Source organism: Bombina bombina, chromosome 5 (assembly GCF_027579735.1).
Source record: "Bombina bombina isolate aBomBom1 chromosome 5, aBomBom1.pri, whole genome shotgun sequence".
Taxonomy (NCBI): domain Eukaryota; kingdom Metazoa; phylum Chordata; class Amphibia; order Anura; family Bombinatoridae; genus Bombina; species Bombina bombina.
The window spans coordinates 269922043-269943281 of record NC_069503.1 but is presented as its reverse complement, the minus strand read 5'-3'; the positions used below and the strand labels follow the sequence as shown (position 1 = coordinate 269943281).

The window sequence follows — 21239 nt, the reverse complement described above, 5'->3', positions numbered from 1 at the left end:
CCTCTGTCAGGTAAATCTTCATTTCTACAGAATCTATCAGAGTCCCCAGGAAGGGAACTCTTGTGAGTGGAAAGAGAGAACTTTTCTCTTCGTTCACTTTCCATCCATGCGACCTTAGAAATGCCAGTACTATCTCTGTATGAGATTTGGCAGTTTGAAAGCTTGAAGCTTGTATCAGTATGTCGTCTAAGTACGGAGCTACTGAAATTCCTCGCGGTCTTAGTACCGCCAGAAGAGTGCCCAGAACCTTTGTGAAGATTCTTGGAGCCGTAGCCAGTCCGAATGGAAGAGCTACAAACTGGTAATGCCTGTCTAAAAAGGCAAACCTTAGATACCGGTAATGACTTCTGTGAATCGGTATGTGAAGGTAAGCATCCTTTAAATCCACTGTGGTCAAGTACTGACCCTCTTGGATCATGGGCAAAATTGTTCGAATAGTTTCCATCTTGAACGATGGAACTCTTAGGAATTTGTTTAGGATCTTTACATCCAAGATTGGCCTGAAGGTTCCCTCTTTTTGGGAACTACAAACAGATTTGAGTAAAACCCTTGTCCTTGTTCCAACCGCGGAACTGGATGGATCACTCCCATTAATAAAAGATCTTGTACGCAGCGTAGAAACGCTTCCTTCTTTGTTAGGTTTGTTGACAACCTTGACAGATGAAATCTCCCTCTTGGGGGAGAGGATTTGAAGTCCAGAAGGTATCCCTGAGATATGATCTCTAACGCCCAGGGATCCTGAACATCTCTTGCCCAAGCCTGGGCGAAGAGGGAAAGTCTGCCCCCCACTAGATCCGGTCCCGGATCGGGGGCCCTCAATTCATGCTGTCTTAGGGGCAGCAGCAGGTTTTCTGGCCTGTTTGCCCCTGTTCCAGGACTGGTTAGGTTTCCAGCCTTGTCTGTAGCGAGCAACAGCTCCTTCCTGTTTTGGTGCAGAGGAAGTTGATGCTGCTCCTGCTTTGAAATTACGAAAGGAACGAAAATTGGACTGTCTAGCCTTGGCTTTGGCCTTGTCCTGAGGCAGGGCATGACCTTTACCTCCTGTAATGTCATCAATAATCTCTTTCAAGCCGGGCCCGAATAAGGTCTGCCCTTTGAAAGGAATATTAAGCAATTTAGATTTAGACGTAACATCAGCTGACCAGGATTTTAGCCACAGAGCTCTGCGTGCCTGAATGGCGAATCCTGAATTTTTAGCCGCAAGTTTAGTTAAATGTACTACGGCATCTGAAATAAATGAATTAGCTAACTTAAGGAATTTAAGTTTGTGTGTGATGTCATCTAGTGTGGATGATTGAAGTGTCTCTTCCAGAGACTCAAACCAAAATGCTGCTGCAGCCGTGACAGGCGCAATACATGCAAGAGGTTGCAATATAAACCCTTGTTGAACAAACATTTTCTTAAGGTAACCCTCTAATTTTTTATCCATTGGATCTGAAAAAGCACAGCTATCCTCCACTGGGATAGTGGTACGCTTAGCTAAAGTAGAAACTGCTCCCTCCACCTTAGGGACCATTTGCCATAAGTCCCGTGTGGCGGCGTCTATTGGAAACATTTTTCTGAATATAGGAGGGGGTGAGAAAGGCACACCGGGTCTATCCCACTCCTTAGTAACAATGACAGTAAGTCTCTTAGGTATAGGAAAAACGTCAGTACTCGTCGGTACCGCAAAATATTTATCCAACCTACACATTTTTTCTGGGATTGCAACTGTGTTACAATCATTCAGAGCCGCTAATACCTCCCCTAGTAACACACGGAGGTTCTCAAGCTTAAATTTAAAATTTGAAATGTCTGAGTCCAGTTTATTTGGATCAGAACTGTCACCCACAGAATGAAGCTCTCCGTCTTCACGTTCTGCAAACTGTGACGCAGTATCAGACATGGCCCTTGCATTATCAGCGCACTCTGTTCTCATCCCAGAGTGATCACGTTTACCTCTTAGTTCTGGTAGTTTAGCCAATACTTCAGTCATAACAGTAGCCATATCTTGTAATGTGATTTGTAATGGGCGCCCAGATGCACTCGGCGCTACAATATCACGCACCTCCTGAGCGGGAGATGCAGGTACTGACACGTGAGGCGAGTTAGTCGGCATAACTCTCCCCTCGTTGTTTGGTGAAATATGTTCAATTTGTACAGATTGACTATTTTTTAAAGTAGCATCAATACATTTAGTACATAAATTTCTATTGGGCTCCACTTTGGCATTAACACATATAGCACAGAGATATTCCTCTGAATCAGACATGTTTAACACACTAGCAAATAAACAGCAACTTGGAAATACTTTTCAAAGTAATTTACAAATAATATGAAAACGAACTGTGCCTTTAAGAAGCACAGAAAATATTATAACAGATAAAATAATTAAGTTATAGCATCAATCTTTGTCAGAATAACAGAATTTATGTTTACCTGATAAATTACTTTCTCCAACTGTGTGTCCGGTCCACGGCGTCATCCTTACTTGTGGGATATTCTCTTCCCCAACAGGAAATGGCAAAGAGCCCAGCAAAGCTGGTCACATGATCCCTCCTAGGCTCCGCCTACCCCAGTCATTCGACCGACGTTAAGGAGGAATATTTGCATAGGAGAAACCATATGATACCGTGGTGACTGTAGTTAAAGAAAATAAATTATCAGACCTGATTAAAAAACCAGGGCGGGCCGTGGACCGGACACACCGTTGGAGAAAGTAATTTATCAGGTAAACATAAATTCTGTTTTCTCCAACATAGGTGTGTCCGGTCCACGGCGTCATCCTTACTTGTGGGAACCAATACCAAAGCTTTAGGACACGGATGATGGGAGGGAGCAAATCAGGTCACCTAGATGGAAGGCACCACGGCTTGCAAAACCTTTCTCCCAAAAATAGCCTCAGAAGAAGCAAAAGTATCAAACTTGTAAAATTTGGTAAAAGTGTGCAGTGAAGACCAAGTCGCTGCCCTACATATCTGATCAACAGAAGCCTCGTTCTTGAAGGCCCATGTGGAAGCCACAGCCCTAGTGGAATGAGCTGTGATTCTTTCGGGAGGCTGCCGTCCGGCAGTCTCGTAAGCCAATCTGATGATGCTTTTAATCCAAAAAGAGAGAGAGGTAGAAGTTGCTTTTTGACCTCTCCTTTTACCGGAATAAACAACAAACAAAGAAGATGTTTGTCTAAAATCCTTTGTAGCGTCTAAATAGAATTTTAGAGCGCGAACAACATCCAAATTGTGCAACAAACGTTCCTTCTTTGAAACTGGTTTCGGACACAGAGAAGGTACGATAATCTCCTGGTTAATGTTTTTGTTAGAAACAACTTTTGGAAGAAAACCAGGTTTAGTACGTAAAACCACCTTATCTGCATGGAACACCAGATAAGGAGGAGAACACTGCAGAGCAGATAATTCTGAAACTCTTCTAGCAGAAGAAATTGCAACCAAAAACAAAACTTTCCAAGATAATAACTTAATATCAACGGAATGTAAGGGTTCAAACGGAACCCCCTGAAGAACTGAAAGAACTAAGTTGAGACTCCAAGGAGGAGTCAAAGGTTTGTAAACAGGCTTGATTCTAACCAGAGCCTGAACAAAGGCTTGAACATCTGGCACAGCTGCCAGCTTTTTGTGAAGTAACACAGACAAGGCAGAAATCTGTCCCTTCAGGGAACTTGCAGATAATCCTTTTTCCAATCCTTCTTGAAGGAAGGATAGAATCTTAGGAATCTTAACCTTGTCCCAAGGGAATCCTTTAGATTCACACCAACAGATATATTTTTTCCAAATTTTGTGGTAAATCTTTCTAGTTACAGGCTTTCTGGCCTGAACAAGAGTATCGATAACAGAATCTGAGAACCCTCGCTTCGATAAGATCAAGCGTTCAATCTCCAAGCAGTCAGCTGGAGTGAGACCAGATTCGGATGTTCGAACGGACCTTGAACAAGAAGGTCTCGTCTCAAAGGTAGCTTCCATGGTGGAGCCGATGACATATTCACCAGATCTGCATACCAAGTCCTGCGTGGCCACGCAGGAGCTATCAAGATCACCGACGCCCTCTCCTGATTGATCCTGGCTACCAGCCTGGGGATGAGAGGAAACGGCGGGAACACATAAGCTAGTTTGAAGGTCCAAGGTGCTACTAGTGCATCCACTAGAGCCGCCTTGGGATCCCTGGATCTGGACCCGTAGCAAGGAACTTTGAAGTTCTGACGAGAGGCCATCAGATCCATGTCTGGAATGCCCCACAGTTGAGTGATTTGGGCAAAGATTTCCGGATGGAGTTCCCACTCCCCCGGATGCAATGTCTGACGACTCAGAAAATCCGCTTCCCAATTTTCCACTCCTGGGATGTGGATTGCAGACAGGTGGCAGGAGTGAGACTCCGCCCATTGAATGATTTTGGTCACTTCTTCCATCGCCAGGGAACTCTTTGTTCCCCCCTGATGGTTGATGTACACAACAGTTGTCATGTTGTCTGATTGAAACCGTATGAACCTGGCCCTCGCTAGCTGAGGCCAAGCCTTGAGAGCATTGAATATCGCTCTCAGTTCCAGAATATTTATCGGTAGAAGAGATTCTTCCCGAGACCAAAGACCCTGAGCTTTCAGGGATCCCCAGACCGCGCCCCAGCCCATCAGACTGGCGTCGGTCGTGACAATGACCCACTCTGGTCTGATTTACTTGTATCCTCGGAGACAAGTCTGTATAGTCCCCATTCCACTGACTGAGCATGCACAGTTGTAATGGTCTTAGATGAATGCGCGCAAAAGGAACTATGTCCATTGCCGCTACCATCAAACCTATCACTTCCATGCACTGCGCTATGGAAGGAAGAGGAACGGAATGAAGTATCCGACAAGAGTCTAGAAGTCTTGTTTTTCTGGCCTCTGTCAGAAAAATCCTCATTTCTAAGGAGTCTATTATTGTTCCCAAGAAGGGAACTCTTGTTGACGGAGATAGAGAACTCTTTTCCACGTTCACTTTCCATCCGTGAGATCTGAGAAAGGCCAGGACGATGTCCGTGTGAGCCTTTGCTTGAGGAAGGGACGACGCTTGAATCAGAATGTCGTCCAAGTAAGGTACTACAGCAATGCCCCTTGGTCTTAGCACAGCTAGAAGGGACCCTAGTACCTTTGTGAAAATCCTTGGAGCAGTGGCTAATCCGAAAGGAAGCGCCACGAACTGGTAATGCTTGTCCAGGAATGCGAACCTTAGGAACCGATGATGTTCCTTGTGGATAGGAATATGTAGATACGCATCCTTTAAATCCACCGTGGTCATGAATTGACCTTCCTGGATGGAAGGAAGAATTGTTCGAATGGTTTCCATCTTGAACGATGGAACCTTGAGAAACTTGTTTAAGATCTTGAGATCTAAGATTGGTCTGAACGTTCCCTCTTTTTTGGGAACTATGAACAGATTGGAGTAGAACCCCATCCCTTGTTCTCCTAATGGAACAGGATGAATCACTCCCATTGTTAACAGGTCTTCTACACAATGTAAGAATGCCTGTCTTTTTATGTGGTCTGAAGACAACTGAGACCTGTGGAACCTCCCCCTTGGGGGAAGCCCCTTGAATTCCAGAAGATAACCTTGGGAGACTATTTCTAGTGTCCAAGGATCCAGAACATCTCTTGCCCAAGCCTGAGCGAAGAGAGAGAGTCTGCCCCCCACCAGATCCGGTCCCGGATCGGGGGCCAACATTTCATGCTGTCTTGGTAGCAGTGGCAGGTTTCTTGGCCTGCTTTCCCTTGTTCCAGCCTTGCATTGGTCTCCAAGCTTGCTTGGCTTGAGAAGTATTACCCTCTTGCTTAGAGGACGTAGCACTTTGGGCTGGTCCGTTTCTACGAAAGGGACGAAAATTAGGTTTATTTTTGGCCTTGAAAGGCCGATCCTGAGGAAGGGCATGGCCCTTACCCCCAGTGATATCAGAGATAATCTCTTTCAAGTCAGGGCCAAACAGCGTTTTCCCCTTGAAAGGAATGTTAAGTAGCTTGTTCTTGGAAGACGCATCAGCTGACCAAGATTTCAACCAAAGCGCTCTGCGCGCCACAATAGCAAACCCAGAATTCTTAGCCGCTAACCTAGCCAATTGCAAAGTGGCGTCTAGGGTGAAAGAATTAGCCAATTTGAGAGCATTGATTCTGTCCATAATCTCCTCATAAGGAGGAGAATCACTATCGACCGCCTTTACCAGCTCATCGAACCAGAAACATGCGGCTGTAGCGACAGGGACAATGCATGAAATTGGTTGTAGAAGGTAACCCTGCTGAACAAACATCTTTTTAAGTAAACCTTCTAATTTTTTATCCATAGGATCTTTGAAAGCACAACTATCTTCTATGGGTATAGTGGTGCGTTTGTTTAAAGTGGAAACCGCTCCCTCGACCTTGGGGACTGTCTGCCATAAGTCCTTTCTGGGGTCGACCATAGGAAACAATTTTTTAAATATGGGGGGAGGGACGAAAGGAATACCGGGCCTTTCCCATTCTTTATTTACAATGTCCGCCACCCGCTTGGGTATAGGAAAAGCTTCTGGGAGCCCCGGGACCTCTAGGAACTTGTCCATTTTACATAGCTTCTCTGGGATGACCAAATTGTCACAATCATCCAGAGTGGATAACACCTCCTTAAGCAGAGCGCGGAGATGTTCCAACTTAAATTTAAACGTAATCACATCAGGTTCAGCTTGTTGAGAAATGTTCCCTGAATCTGTAATTTCTCCCTCAGACAAAACCTCCCTGGCCCCCTCAGACTGGTTTAGGGGCCCTTCAGAACCATTATTATCAGCGTCGTCATGCTCTTCAGTATCTAAAACAGAGCAGTCGCGCTTACGCTGATAAGTGTGCATTTTGGCTAAAATGTTTTTGACAGAATTATCCATTACAGCCGTTAATTGTTGCATAGTAAGGAGTATTGGCGCGCTAGATGTACTAGGGGCCTCCTGAGTGGGCAAGACTCGTGTAGACGAAGGAGGGAATGATGCAGTACCATGCTTACTCCCCTCACTTGAGGAATCATCTTGGGCATCATTGTCATCGTCACATAAATCACATTTATTTAAATGAGAAGGAACTCTGGCTTCCCCACATTCAGAACACAGTCTATCTGGTAGTTCAGACATGTTAAACAGGCATAAACTTGATAACAAAGTACAAAAAACGTTTTAAAATAAAACCGTTACTGTCACTTTAAATTTTAAACTGAACACACTTTATTACTGCAATTGCGAAAAAATATGAAGGAATTGTTCAAAATTCACCAAAATTTCACCACAGTGTCTTAAAGCCTTAAAGGTATTGCACACCAAATTTGGAAGCTTTAACCCTTAAAATAACGGAACCGGAGCCGTTTTTAACTTTAACCCCTTTACAGTCCCTGGTATCTGCTTTGCTGAGACCCAACCAAGCCCAAAGGGGAATACGATACCAAATGACGCCTTCAGAAAGTCTTTTCTATGTATCAGAGCTCCTCACACATGCGACTGCATGTCATGCCTCTCAAAAACAAGTGCGCAACAACGGCGCGAAAATGAGGCTCTGCCTATGATTTGGGAAAGCCCCTAAAGAATAAGGTGTCTAAAATAGTGCCTGCCGATAAAATCTTATCAAAATACCCAGATTAAATGATTCCTCAAGGCTAAATATGTGTTAATAATGAATCGATTTAGCCCAGAAAAAGTCTACAGTCTTAATAAGCCCTTGTGAAGCCCTTATTTACTATCTTAATAAACATGGCTTACCGGATCCCATAGGGAAAATGACAGCTTCCAGCATTACATCGTCTTGTTAGAATGTGTCATACCTCAAGCAGCAAGAGACTGCTCACTGTTCCCCCAACTGAAGTTAATTCCTCTCAACAGTCCTGTGTGGAACAGCCATGGATTTTAGTAACGGTTGCTAAAATCATTTTCCTCATACAAACAGAAATCTTCATCTCTTTTCTGTTTCTGAGTAAATAGTACATACCAGCACTATTTTAAAATAACAAACTCTTGATTGAATAATAAAAACTACAGTTAAACACTAAAAAACTCTAAGCCATCTCCGTGGAGATGTTGCCTGTACAACGGCAAAGAGAATGACTGGGGTAGGCGGAGCCTAGGAGGGATCATGTGACCAGCTTTGCTGGGCTCTTTGCCATTTCCTGTTGGGGAAGAGAATATCCCACAAGTAAGGATGACGCCGTGGACCGGACACACCTATGTTGGAGAAATACAGTTTTAGCAAAGGATTGTTCCCCTCAGCAAATGATAACTAACCCAGGCAGCAGAAAAAAAATACACAAATAAACGTTTTTTATATCACAGTCAATACAATCAGCACAGCTCTGCTGTGAATGATTACTTCCCTCAAAAAAGACTCTTGAGATCCCTGAACTCTGTAGAGATGAACCGGATCATGCAGGAAGAAAATGAACCTCTGACTGAGTTTTTCTGATGCATAGTGAAAGCACCAAAATGGCCCCTCCCCCACACACATAACAGTGAGAGGGATCAGTGAACTGCTCTAATTTAAATCAAAACTATTGCCAAGTGGAAAAAAAGTGCCCAAAACATTTTTTCACCCAGTACCTCAGAGAAAAAAACGTTTTTACATGCCAGCAAAAAAACGTTTTACCTCAATAATTAATTGTCATTTAAAACCTATTGCAAGTCCCTGCAAAATAGGTTAAGTCTATGTATACAGTTTAAAAGCCAGAGAAGTACCATTTCCCAGAAAACTGAAGTGTAAAATATACATACATGACAGCCTGATATCAGCTACATCTACTGCATTCAAGGCTGAGTTTACATTATAACGGTATGGCAGGATTTTCTCATCAATTCCATGTCAGAAAATAATAAACTGCTACATACCTCTTTGCAGATTAATCTGCCTGCTGTCCCCTGATCTGAAGTTTACCTCTCCTCAGATGGCCGAGAAACAGCAATATGATCTTAACTACTCCGGCTAAAATCATAGAAAAACTCAGGTAGATTCTTCTTCAAATTCTACCAGAGAAGGAATAACACACTCCGGTGCTATTATAAAATAACAAACTTTTGATTGAAGATATAAAAACTAAATATATCACCATAGTCCTCTCACACATCCTATCTAGTCGTTGGGTGCAAGAGAATGACTGGAGGTGACGTAGAGGGGAGGAGCTATATAGCAACTCTGCTGGGTGAATCCTCTTGCACTTCCTGTAGGGGAGCAGTTAATATCCCACAAGTAATGATGACCCGTGGACTGATCACACTTAACAGAAGAAATGTCTTGTTCTGCCCAATTACTTGTGGATTACACAGCTCTTGAGTATTAGTTCCCAGGAGTAATGGCCTGTGGACTCTCAACAAATTATGAAAGAAAACTGAATTTATGTTTACCAGATAAATTAATTTACTTCATGATGGTGAGAGTCCACAAGACCCGCCCATTTTTTTTTTCTGGCAGCACCTTATTTTCCCTTCTTTGTCCTTTCTTACCTTTCTACTTCTCTTTTCTTGGTTATACATCAAACAAGAATAACAGAGAGGCGGGAGGGATTAAGTGCTCTTAGAGTTTTGGGAATCTTTGCCTCCTCCTAGTGACCAGGATTTGAATCCCAGGAGTAATGGCTAGTGGACTCTCACCACCATGAAAGAAATTAATTTATCAGGTAAGCATACATTTTATTTTTGCTATTGTGTAATCACAGGCACTAAGGTTACAAAGAGTTATACTGGGATGTTTAACTAAAACTTAACAAGTATTATCATCGGCTAAAAAAACCTAACATCTTCTTTTGTGATTCAGACAGTGCATACACTTTAAAAAAAAGGTTCTAATTTACTTATATTATCAAAACTGCTTTGTCCCCAATGATATTGTTTGCTGAATAGATACCTTGGCAAGTGTCTGGAGCACTACATTGCAGGGAATAGAGCTGCCATCTAGTGCTCTTGTTTATATATATAACATTCTTGCAAACTGCTGCCATAGTGCTCCAGAGACATGCACACTCCTGAGCTTACATCACTGCTTTTCAATAAAAGATACCAAGATAACAAAGAAAATCTGATAATTGAAGTAAATTAGAATGTTGTTTAACATTGCACACCTATCTGAATCATGAGATAAAATAGCAATTACTGAAAAACCAGCAGGTAGATTAAAAAAAGCTGTGTAGGTGCACATGTATTTTGCTACAATACGTAGCCATACAAGTCAAATCATATCTGTACTGTCATGCAACAAATGACCATAACCTGTAATTTACAAATAGGATGTGTATCTCACACTAACAGAAAACAGTGCTGCACATGAATTACATGTAAAGCTATACACAATGACTATCACTGAAGTGACAGTTTGTCATTTATTCAGGTTTTTATGCTAGTAGTGTGTGATGTCTCTCACTTTGCCCCAATGCCTACAATGGACTTCTCCAGCAAGAAGATGTAGATTTGTGTGGCTGCATGGTTTTTCGAATTGCAATTTCAAACCTCTTGGTAAATTGCAAACCCAGTATTGCTTCCTGCTACAATCTAGGTGTCTGGGGAAGTGGTCAGTATTAGACAACGTGCATGTGTTGTTTCTGCTATTACAAGGACAATAAGACAATGCCATATTAAATATATTAAATAGACAGTGCCATATTTCACAAATTTCTACAAAGATTTGCCTCAAGCTTGATTTTGAATAAGGCTGCAGATGTTTGTTTACAATCCCTAAATCTAACTAATTCTCCTGTTAGCTTAATCAATAAGAGTACACACACATTAATATACATTAACATTATGGTTGCACTAATTCTGTAATATGAGTTGCCTTGCTCTTAAAAGGACATAAACAATTTGAGTCAGATTACAAGTGGCGCGTTAATGATAATGTGGGATAGGATTTGCAATAACACTGGACTGCCCTAACATTAGTGTTCAACGTATACTTCAATGGATTTCGCAAACACGCTAAATAATGCTCATATTACAAGTTGAAAATTAGAAGTTGCCACTTGTTATCTGGCCTTTTGTAATTACATTTTTCTGCAGCCTTCAAGAAAATATCATGTTAGGAAAGTGTGAAACTGTTTAGAATGTATTAAAGGGATAGTCTAGTCAAAATTAAACCTTCATGATTCCAATAGGGCATACAATTTTAAACAACTTTCCAATTTACTTTTATCATCAAACTTGCTTTGCTCTCTTGGTATTCTTTGTGCAATGCTAAACTTAGGTAGGCTCATATGCTAATTTCTAGGCCATTGAAGTGCCTCTTATCTCAGTGTATTTTGACAGTTAGACACTACTAATTCATGTGTGTAATATAGATAACACTGTGCTCACTCCCGAGGAGTTATTTAAGTCAGCACTGATTGGCTAAAATGCTTGTCTTTCAAAAGAACTGAAATTAGTAGGAAGTCTGCAGAGGCTTAGAGACCAGATAATCACAGAGGTAAAAAGTGTATTAATATAACCGTGTTGTGTATGCAAAACTGGGGAATGCGTAATAAAGGAATTATCTATGTTTTTAAACAATACAAATTCTGAGGTAGACTGTCCCTTTGATACATTGTTTGTTGCAATTTGGAGGAGCCAATCCAGACTTGTTCCTGAAGTAGACAAGGCTTGCCATTTAATTGCGTTAGCACAACTAGAATTATTTTGCAGTTGCTCATCTTATCCCCCCTTCTGTGGCCAATTACAGATATGATGCAACTGTTTCATGTCCCTTTAATGCATAGTTAACATTACTTTATTAATCATGTTTTGTGTCAATCCTAAATTAATTCCTTATAAAAATGTAGTTTATTCAAACGCTAGTTATTTGAGTATGTACTGTATATGTTTTCATACAGAAAAGCACAGATTTGTTGAAACCATCACCTTTCTCATTAAGCAGAAATAATACATTCACTTACTGTGGTATTGAGATGAGGAATTTGTGTTGAGTGTAAAGTTGTATTTTTTTGTCGTGCTTTAGGTCTTGATGATTCAATAGATTTTTCCTGAATCCGTTTTGCTTTCTAAGGAAAAGAATATAACACAAAAATGCATCAAGAATATTGCTTTCTTAGAAGAACTGCTGGGCTTATTTTGAAAGTGATAAAACATATATTTGAAATGACTTGCAAGTCCATTACAATAAAGCATTAAAGGGCCACTAAACCCAAAATCTTTCTTTCATGATTCAGATAGAGAATAGAAATTTAAACATTACAATTTACTTCCATAATTTATTTTGCTTCATTTTTTAAACATCCTTATTTGAAGAAAAAGCAATGCACATGGTGAGCCAATCACATGATGCTTCTATGTGCAGCAACCAATCAGCAGCTTGTGAGCATATCTAGATATGCTTTTCATCAAAGAATATCAAGAGAATAAAACAAATTAGATAATATAAGTAAATTAGAAATATGTTTAAAATTGCATTCTCTTTCTAAATCATAAAAGAAAAAATGTGGGTGGCATGTTCCTTTAAGCCTACAATCCATTGAGGGGATAAACAAGATTTATTAGAAATTCCAGATACTCAGGATACCCCTGAGTGTTCTCATTTGTACATTAGGAATCTTTTGTTGCAACAGAAGTGTGAATTAATGAGACAAACATCTGCTTACCAGTTTGAATGCAATTTAAAGGGACATTAAACTGCTAGGTACAGCTACAGGAGCAAGGTTACTACACACCATGGTATTTTTGTTCCTTCTGTGCCTGCAGATCTCTTCAAAGTCATTCTGTTATTTTAACCCATTATAGGTGCTGCCTGGTGAAGCGCCACATCTTCGTACTGAGTGACAGAAGTGCTGTGCACTAACAGATCAATGATGTTGCAAGTTTTTTGACAGATGTAGCTTGCATTTTTGTTAAACTTGCACAATAGAGAGCAGACGCTTTACTTTTTTGCAGTTTAAAAGTTTCATGACAAATATAAAAAATCCTCATGAATAATACAGAGCATATCAGCCATTGTTAAAATGTACAGCTCCCACTTTGTATTGTGCACACTAAACTTGAGTGCATGATATAGCTTTCCAAAAAATCAGCAATGTCTGATTAGTGAATATGCACTGCTTCCTTAAAGGGACATAATACTCATATGCTAAATCACTTGAAACTGATGCAGTATAACTGTAAAAAGCCGACAGGAAAATATCACCTGAGAGTCTCTATGTAAAAAAACAGAATTTATGTTTACCTGATAAATTACTTTCTCCAACGGTCCACGGCGTCATCCTTACTTGTGGGATATTCTCTTCCCCAACAGGAAATGGCAAAGAGCCCAGCAAAGCTGGTCACATGATCCCTCCTAGGCTCCGCCTTCCCCAGTCATTCGACCGACGTAAAGGAGGAATATTTGCATAGGAGAAACCATATGATACCGTGGTGACTGTAGTTAAAGAAAATAAATTATCAGACCTGATTAAAAAACCAGGGCGGGCCGTGGACCGGACACACCGTTGGAGAAAGTAATTTATCAGGTAAACATAAATTCTGTTTTCTCCAACATAGGTGTGTCCGGTCCACGGCGTCATCCTTACTTGTGGGAACCAATACCAAAGCTTTAGGACACGGATGAAGGGAGGGAGCAAATCAGGTCACCTAGATGGAAGGCACCACGGCTTGCAAAACCTTTCTCCCAAAAATAGCCTCAGAAGAAGCAAAAGTATCAAATTTGTAAAATTTAGTAAAAGTGTGCAGTGAAGACCAAGTCGCTGCCTTACATATCTGATCAACAGAAGCCTCGTTCTTGAAGGCCCATGTGGAAGCCACGGCCCTAGTGGAATGAGCTGTGATTCTTTCAGGAGGCTGCCGTCCGGCAGTCTCGTAAGCCAATCTGATTATGCTTTTAAGCCAAAAAGAGAGAGAGGTAGAAGTTGCTTTTTGACCTCTCCTTTTACCAGAATAAACAACAAACAAGGAAGATGTTTGTCTAAAATCCTTTGTAGCATCTAAATAGAATTTTAGAGCACGAACTACATCCAAATTGTGCAACAAACGTTCCTTCTTTGAAACTGGATTCAGACACAAAGAAGGCACGACTATCTCCTGGTTAATGTTTTTGTTAGAAACAACTTTCGGAAGAAAACCAGGTTTAGTACGCAAAACCACCTTATCTGCATGGAACACCAGATAAGGAGGAGAACACTGCAGAGCAGATAACTCTGAAACTCTTCTAGCAGAAGAAATTGCAACCAAAAACAAAACTTTCCAAGATAATAACTTAATATCAACGGAATGTAAGGGTTCAAACGGAACCCCCTGAAGAACTGAAAGAACTAAATTGAGACTCCAAGGAGGAGTCAAAGGTTTGTAAACAGGCTTGATTCTAACCAGAGCCTGAACAAAAGCTTGAACATCTGGCACAGCTGCCAGCTTTTTGTGAAGTAACACAGACAAAGCAGAAATCTGTCCCTTCAAAGAACTTGCAGATAATCCTTTCTCCAAACCTTCTTGAAGAAAGGATAGAATCTTAGGAATTTTTATCTTGTCCCAAGGGAATCCTTTAGATTCACACCAACAGATATATTTTTTCCATATTTTATGGTAGATTTTTCTAGTTACAGGCTTTCTGGCCTGAACAAGAGTATCAATGACAGAATCTGAGAACCCTCGCTTTGATAAAATCAAGCGTTCAATCTCCAAGCAGTCAGTTGGAGTGAGACCAGATTCGGATGTTCGAACGGACCTTGAACAAGAAGGTCCCGTCTCAAAGGTAGCTTCCATGGTGGAGCCGATGACATATTCACCAGGTCTGCATACCAAGTCCTGCGTGGCCACGCAGGAGCTATCAAGATCACCGATGCCCTCTCCTGATTGATCCTGGCTACCAGCCTGGGGATGAGAGGAAACGGTGGGAATACATAAGCTAGGTTGAAGGTCCAAGGTGCTACTAGTGCATCTACTAGAGTCGCCTTGGGATCCCTGGATCTGGACCCGTAGCAAGGAACCTTGAAGTTCTGACGAGAGGCCATCAGATCCATGTCTGGAATGCCCCACAACTGAGTAATTTGGGCAAAGATTTCCGGATGGAGTTCCCACTCCCCCGGATGAAAAGTCTGACGACTCAGAAAATCCGCTTCCCAATTTTCCACTCCTGGGATGTGGATTGCAGACAAGTGGCAGGAGTGAGTCTCCGCCCATTGAATGATTTTGGTCACTTCTTCCATCGCCAGGGAACTCCTTGTTCCCCCTTGATGGTTGATATACGCAACAGTCGTCATGTTGTCCGATTGAAACCGTATGAATTTGGCCTTTGCTAGCTGAGGCCAAGCCTTGAGAGCATTGAATATCGCTCTCAGTTCCAGAATATTTATCGGGAGAAGAGATTCTTCCCGAGACCAAAGACCCTGAGCTTTCAGGAGTCCCCAGACCGCGCCCCAGCCCACCAGACTGGCGTCGGTCGTGACAATGACCCACTCTGGTCTGCGGAAGCTCATCCCTTGTGACAGGTTGTCCAGGGACAGCCACCAACGGAGTGAATCTCTGGTCCTCTGATCTACTTGTATCGTCGGAGACAAGTCTGTATAATCCCCATTCCACTGACTGAGCATGCACAGTTGTAATGGTCTCAGATGAATCCGCGCAAAAGGAACTATGTCCATTGCCGCGACCATCAAACCTATTACTTCCATGCACTGCGCTATGGAAGGAAGAGGAACAGAATGAAGTACTTGACAAGAGTTTAGAAGTTTTGATTTTCTGGCCTCTGTCAGAAAAATCCTCATTTCTAAGGAGTCTATTATTGTTCCCAAGAAGGGAACTCTTGTTGACGGAGATAGAGAACTTTTTTCTACGTTCACTTTCCACCCGTGAGATCTGAGAAAGGCCAGGACAATGTCCGTATGAGCCTTTGCTTGTGGAAGGGACGACGCTTGAATCAGAATGTCGTCCAAGTAAGGTACTACTGCAATGCCCCTTGGTCGTAGCACCGCTAGAAGGGACCCCAGTACCTTTGTGAAAATTCTTGGAGCAGTGGCTAATCCGAATGGAAGTGCCACAAACTGGTAATGCTTGTCCAGAAAGGCGAACCTTAGGAACCGATGATGTTCCTTGTGGATAGGAATATGTAGATACGCATCCTTTAAATCCACCGTGGTCATGAATTGACCTTCCTGGATGGAAGGAAGAATTGTTCGAATGGTTTCCATTTTGAACGATGGAACCTTGAGAAACTTGTTTAGGATCTTGAGATCTAAGATTGGTCTGAATGTTCCCTCTTTTTTGGGAACTATGAACAGATTGGAGTAGAACCCCATCCCTTGTTCTCCTAATGGAACAGGATGAATCACTCCCATTTTTAACAGGTCTTCTACACAATGTAAGAATGCCTGTCTTTTTATGTGGTCTGAAGACAATTGAGACCTGTGGAACCTCCCCCTTGGGGGAAGCCCCTTGAATTCCAGAAGATAACCTTGGGAGACTATTTCCAGCGCCCAAGGATCCAGAACATCTCTTGCCCAAGCCTGAGCGAAGAGAGAGAGAGTCTGCCCCCCACCAGATCCGGTCCTGGATCGGGGGCCAACATCTCATGCTGTCTTGGTAGCAGTGGCAGGTTTCTTGGCCTGCTTACCTTTGTTCCAGCCTTGCATTGGCCTCCAGGCTGGCTTGGCTTGAGAAGTATTACCCTCTTGCTTAGAGGATGTAGCACTTGGGGCTGGTCCGTTTCTGCGAAAGGGACGAAAATTTGGTTTATTCTTAGCCTTGAAAGACCTATCCTGAGGAAGGGCGTGGCCCTTGCCCCCAGTGATATCAGAAATAATCTCTTTCAAGTCAGGGCCAAACAGCGTTTTCCCCTTGAAAGGAATGTTAAGCAATTTGTTCTTGGAAGACGCATCCGCTGACCAAGATTTTAGCCAAAGCGCTCTGCGCGCCACAATAGCAAACCCAGAATTTTTCGCCGCTAATCTAGCCAATTGCAAAGTGGCGTCTAAAGTAAAAGAGTTAGCCAATTTGAGAGCATGAATTCTGTCCAAAATCTCCTCATAAGAAGAATCTTTATTGAGCGCCTTTTCTAGTTCATCGAACCAGAAACACGCTGCTGTAGTGACAGGAACAATGCATGAAATTGGTTGTAGAAGGTAACCTTGCTGAACAAACATCTTTTTAAGCAAACCCTCTAATTTTTTATCCATAGGATCTTTGAAAGCACAACTATCTTCTATGGGGATAGTGGTGCGTTTGTTTAGAGTAGAAACCGCCCCCTCGACCTTGGGGACTGTCTGCCATAAGTCCTTTCTGGGGTCGACCATAGGAAACAATTTCTTAAATATAGGGGGAGGGACGAAAGGTATGCCGGGCCTTTCCCATTCTTTGTTTACAATGTCCGCCACCCGCTTGGGTATAGGAAAAGCTTCGGGGGGCCCCGGGACCTCTAGGAACTTGTCCATCTTACATAATTTCTCTGGAATGACCAAATTCTCACAATCATCCAGGGTAGATAACACCTCCTTAAGCAGAGCGCGGAGATGTTCCAATTTAAATTTGAATGTAATCACATCAGGTTCAGCTTGTTGAGAAATTTTCCCTGAATCTGAAATTTCTCCCTCAGACAAAACCTCCCTGGCCCCCTCAGACTGGTGTAGGGGCACTTCAGAACCAATATCATCAGCGTCCTCATGCTCTTCAGTATTTTCTAAAACAGAGCAGTCGCGCTTTCGCTGATAAGTGGGCATTTTGGCTAAAATGTTTTTGATAGAATTATCCATTACAGCCGTTAATTGTTGCATAGTAAGGAGTATTGGCGCACTAGATGTACTAGGGGCCTCCTGTGTGGGCAAGACTGGCGTAGACGAAGGAGGGGATGATGCAGTACCATGCTTACTCCCCTCACTTGAGGAATCATCTTGGGCATCATTTTCTCTAAATTTTGTGTCACATAAATCACATCTATTTAAATGAGAAGGAACCTTGGCTTCCCCACATACAGAACACAGTCTATCTGATAGTTCAGACATGTTAAACAGGCATAAACTTGATAACAAAGTACAAAAAAAGTTTTAAAATAAAACCGTTACTGTCACTTTAAATTTTAAACTGAACACACTTTATTACTGCAAATGTGAAAAAGTATGAAGGAATTGTTCAAAATTCACCAAAATTTCACCACAGTGTCTTAAAGCCTTAAAAGTATTGCACACCAAATTTGAAAGCTTTAACTCTTAAAATAACGGAACCGGAGCCGTTTTTATATTTAACCCCTATACAGTCCCTGGTATCTGCTTTGCTGAGACCCAACCAAGCCCAAAGGGGAATACGATACCAAATGACGCCTTCAGTAAGCTTTTTCTATGTATCTGAGCTCCTCACACATGCATCTGCATGTCTTGCTTCCCAAAAACAACTGCGCAATAGAGGCGCGAAAATGAGGCTCTGCCTATGATTAGGGAAAGCCCCAAGAGAAAAAGGTGTCCAATACAGTGCCTGCCGGTTATTTCACATAATTCCCAAGAATAAAATAACTCCTCAAAGCTATGAAGTATGAAAAATGCTTATATATCAATCGTTTTAGCCCAGAAAATGTCTACCAGTCTTAAAAGCCCTTGTGAAGCCCTTTATTCTTATGTAATAAAAATGGCTTACCGGATCCCATAGGGAAAATGACAGCTTCCAGCATTACCTAGTCTTGTTAGAAATGTGTCATACCTCAAGCAGCAAAAGTCTGCTCACTGTTTCCCCCAACTGAAGTTAATTCCTCTCAACAGTCCTGTGTGGAAACAGCCATCGATTTTAGTAACGGTTGCAAAAATCATTTTCCTCTTACAAACAGAAATCTTCATCTCTTTTTCTGTTTCAGAGTAAATAGTACATACCAGCACTATTTTAAAATAACAAACTCTTGATTGAAGAATAAAAACTACATTTAAACACCAAAAAACTCTAAGCCATCTCCGTGGAGATGTTGCCTGTACAACGGCAAAGAGAATGACTGGGGAAGGCGGAGCCTAGGAGGGATCATGTGACCAGCTTTGCTGGGCTCTTTGCCATTTCCTGTTGGGGAAGAGAATATCCCACAAGTAAGGATGACGCTGTGGACCGGACACACCTATGTTGGAGAAAGGAAGATATTTTACCTCACAATCTCCTCAGCTCAGCAGAGTAAGTTCTGTGTAAAAAGTTATACTTCACCTGCTCCCAGCTGCAGGTAAAAAAAAAAAATGAAGAAATGAACAGCAGCCAATCAGCAGTGCTGAGGTCATGAACTCTTACTGTGATCTCATGAGATTTGACTTAACTCTCATGAGATTTCATAGTAAGCTTCCTTTACCTGATTGGTGAAATAATATGAGAGTTCACGAGGCTCATCCCCTAAGCTGTCCCAGGACAGACACACTAAAATGCTGCTTAGAAATCCTTTACAATGGGAGGTGGCTACTAAGGAACTTTTGAGGTAAAATATCTTTCTTTTTTACATAGAGATGTTCAGGAGAAATTTTCTAGTCAGCTTTTTACAGCTATGCTGCATCACTTTCAAGTGTTTAAACATTTGGGTATTATGGCCCTTTAAGTGCCAAGATTGTGGTACCCAGTGTGAAGATATAGAGTTTAACCAACTGGTGAGACCTCTGGTTAATTTAAAATATGTCCCCCAATTGCCCCCAAAAGAAAGAGTTTTGTTCCTTTTTACTAATAGAAAATTATGAGCATTTTTGTTTTAAGGGGTTAAAGTGAGGGGATGTGGGGTGTTAGAAAAAAACAGAGCTGAAAAGGGGGACTGTGTTATTACTATAAATATATATGCTTATATACATATAAATGTATGGATTAATATGTGTATATACATTTGGGTGCGCTGGTATATCGCGCTCCACTTGTAATCTGGCCCTATGTGTTGGAGGTTAGAGAAAAGAAAGCGTAAAAAATGGAAGAACAAAAGTCCACAGCAACTAGAAAAGAGGTAAAGAACTTGTAAAAAAATATATCTACAAAGCTGAAAACGCAATATAATAAAATATTATACATTAGTATTATTCAAAATGCCTACATGTATCAGCAACATTACATTTTCATAAACTATAAATTATATTCCCTAAACACCAAGCTAATAATGTGTAAAAAGAAGAAAACCTGGGAATGGTTACCTTTAAAGCTTCATAGTTTGAAGTCCGAGCAAGGAAATTGTCCCATGATTTTATAACCAATTCACTTTGTTTGCGATTTGCCTTTAGCTGTATGTTGATAAAAAAAATACACTTAAAGCATCAGTCTTACATCACACTTAACAACGAATCAGACTGCTTCTCACATTACATATTTGCAGCATTTATGCTTAAATTGTTATTTAGTCAAAGTTTCATAGCTCAGATAGAGAAGGTAATTTTACACAACTTTACAATATTTCTCTATTATAACATTCCTTTTATTTTCTTGGAATCCTTTATTGAATAGTAAACTTAGGTAGGCTAAGAAACAGCAATGTACTTCTGGGAGCTAGCTGAACATATCGGGTGAGCCAATGGCAAGAGGCATATATGTGCAGCCACTAATCACAAGCTAGCTCTTAGCTCGATGTTGTTCCTTAGCCTACTTAGGTATGCTCTTCATCAAAGGATACCAAAACAACAAAGTCATTTAATAATAGAAGTAAATTGAAAAGTTGTTTAAAAACAAAACATCCGTCTGAATTATAGAAGTTTATTTTTCACTTTACTTTATCTATAAAATGTGATCATGATAATACCTGCAAATAATTATTTATTGTCTCTACGCCCTATTGAACGGATATTAAACACAAAATACATTCCATGAACCTCCCTCTCTTTATGGCCATTTAGGAACCTGGGATTCACTGCAGTTGTTTGAGTTGTTGAACTGGAGTTCAGTAAAAGGTAGATTTTCACCAAAGCGTACAAAACAAATGAAATACACACTAGAGTTGCTCAATATAATTGTTAAACTCCCAACCTCTGCATATTTCTGTTGTTCTTCTTGTAATTCGATTTGTTGGTGATTTTCAATCATTTCCGTCTGGTGAGAAGCAACAATCTTACAAATATTTTCAGTTGCTTTCTCAATGACGTCCAAAACTTCTTGATCAGAGGTTACTGGGTTAATATTTTCAGCTTTTAGTTCTGCCTTAATTTCACTCCATATTTCTCCAACCTTTAAAAACAGTTTAAGGTAAGTACCACAGAATCAAAATGGCGACATTTGACAGTCGAATGAACTACATTAATTCCCATTACAGACAAAAAGTATTCTTGCTTTGTAACTTACAACATACACATTATATCATTTGTTCCTAACTTTTTCAATACCACAATAATGCAGTTAAAATAACAAGCAGCTGC

The 21239-nt window shown here is 41.2% G+C and overlaps 1 protein-coding gene across 1 annotated transcript in view; it reads right to left on the bottom strand.

Moving 5' to 3' along the window:
- The window catches only part of CFAP69 (cilia and flagella associated protein 69), a 292339-nt gene that overhangs the window by 6379 nt on the left and 264721 nt on the right, over positions 1-21239 (bottom strand). Inside the window, exons 20-22 of the mRNA XM_053715703.1 lie at positions 20854-21051; positions 20031-20117; positions 11868-11972 (exon numbers count right to left, since the gene is read on the bottom strand). Coding sequence (XP_053571678.1) covers positions 11868-11972; positions 20031-20117; positions 20854-21051 — 390 coding nt within the window. The remainder of the gene's footprint in view (positions 1-11867; positions 11973-20030; positions 20118-20853; positions 21052-21239) is intronic.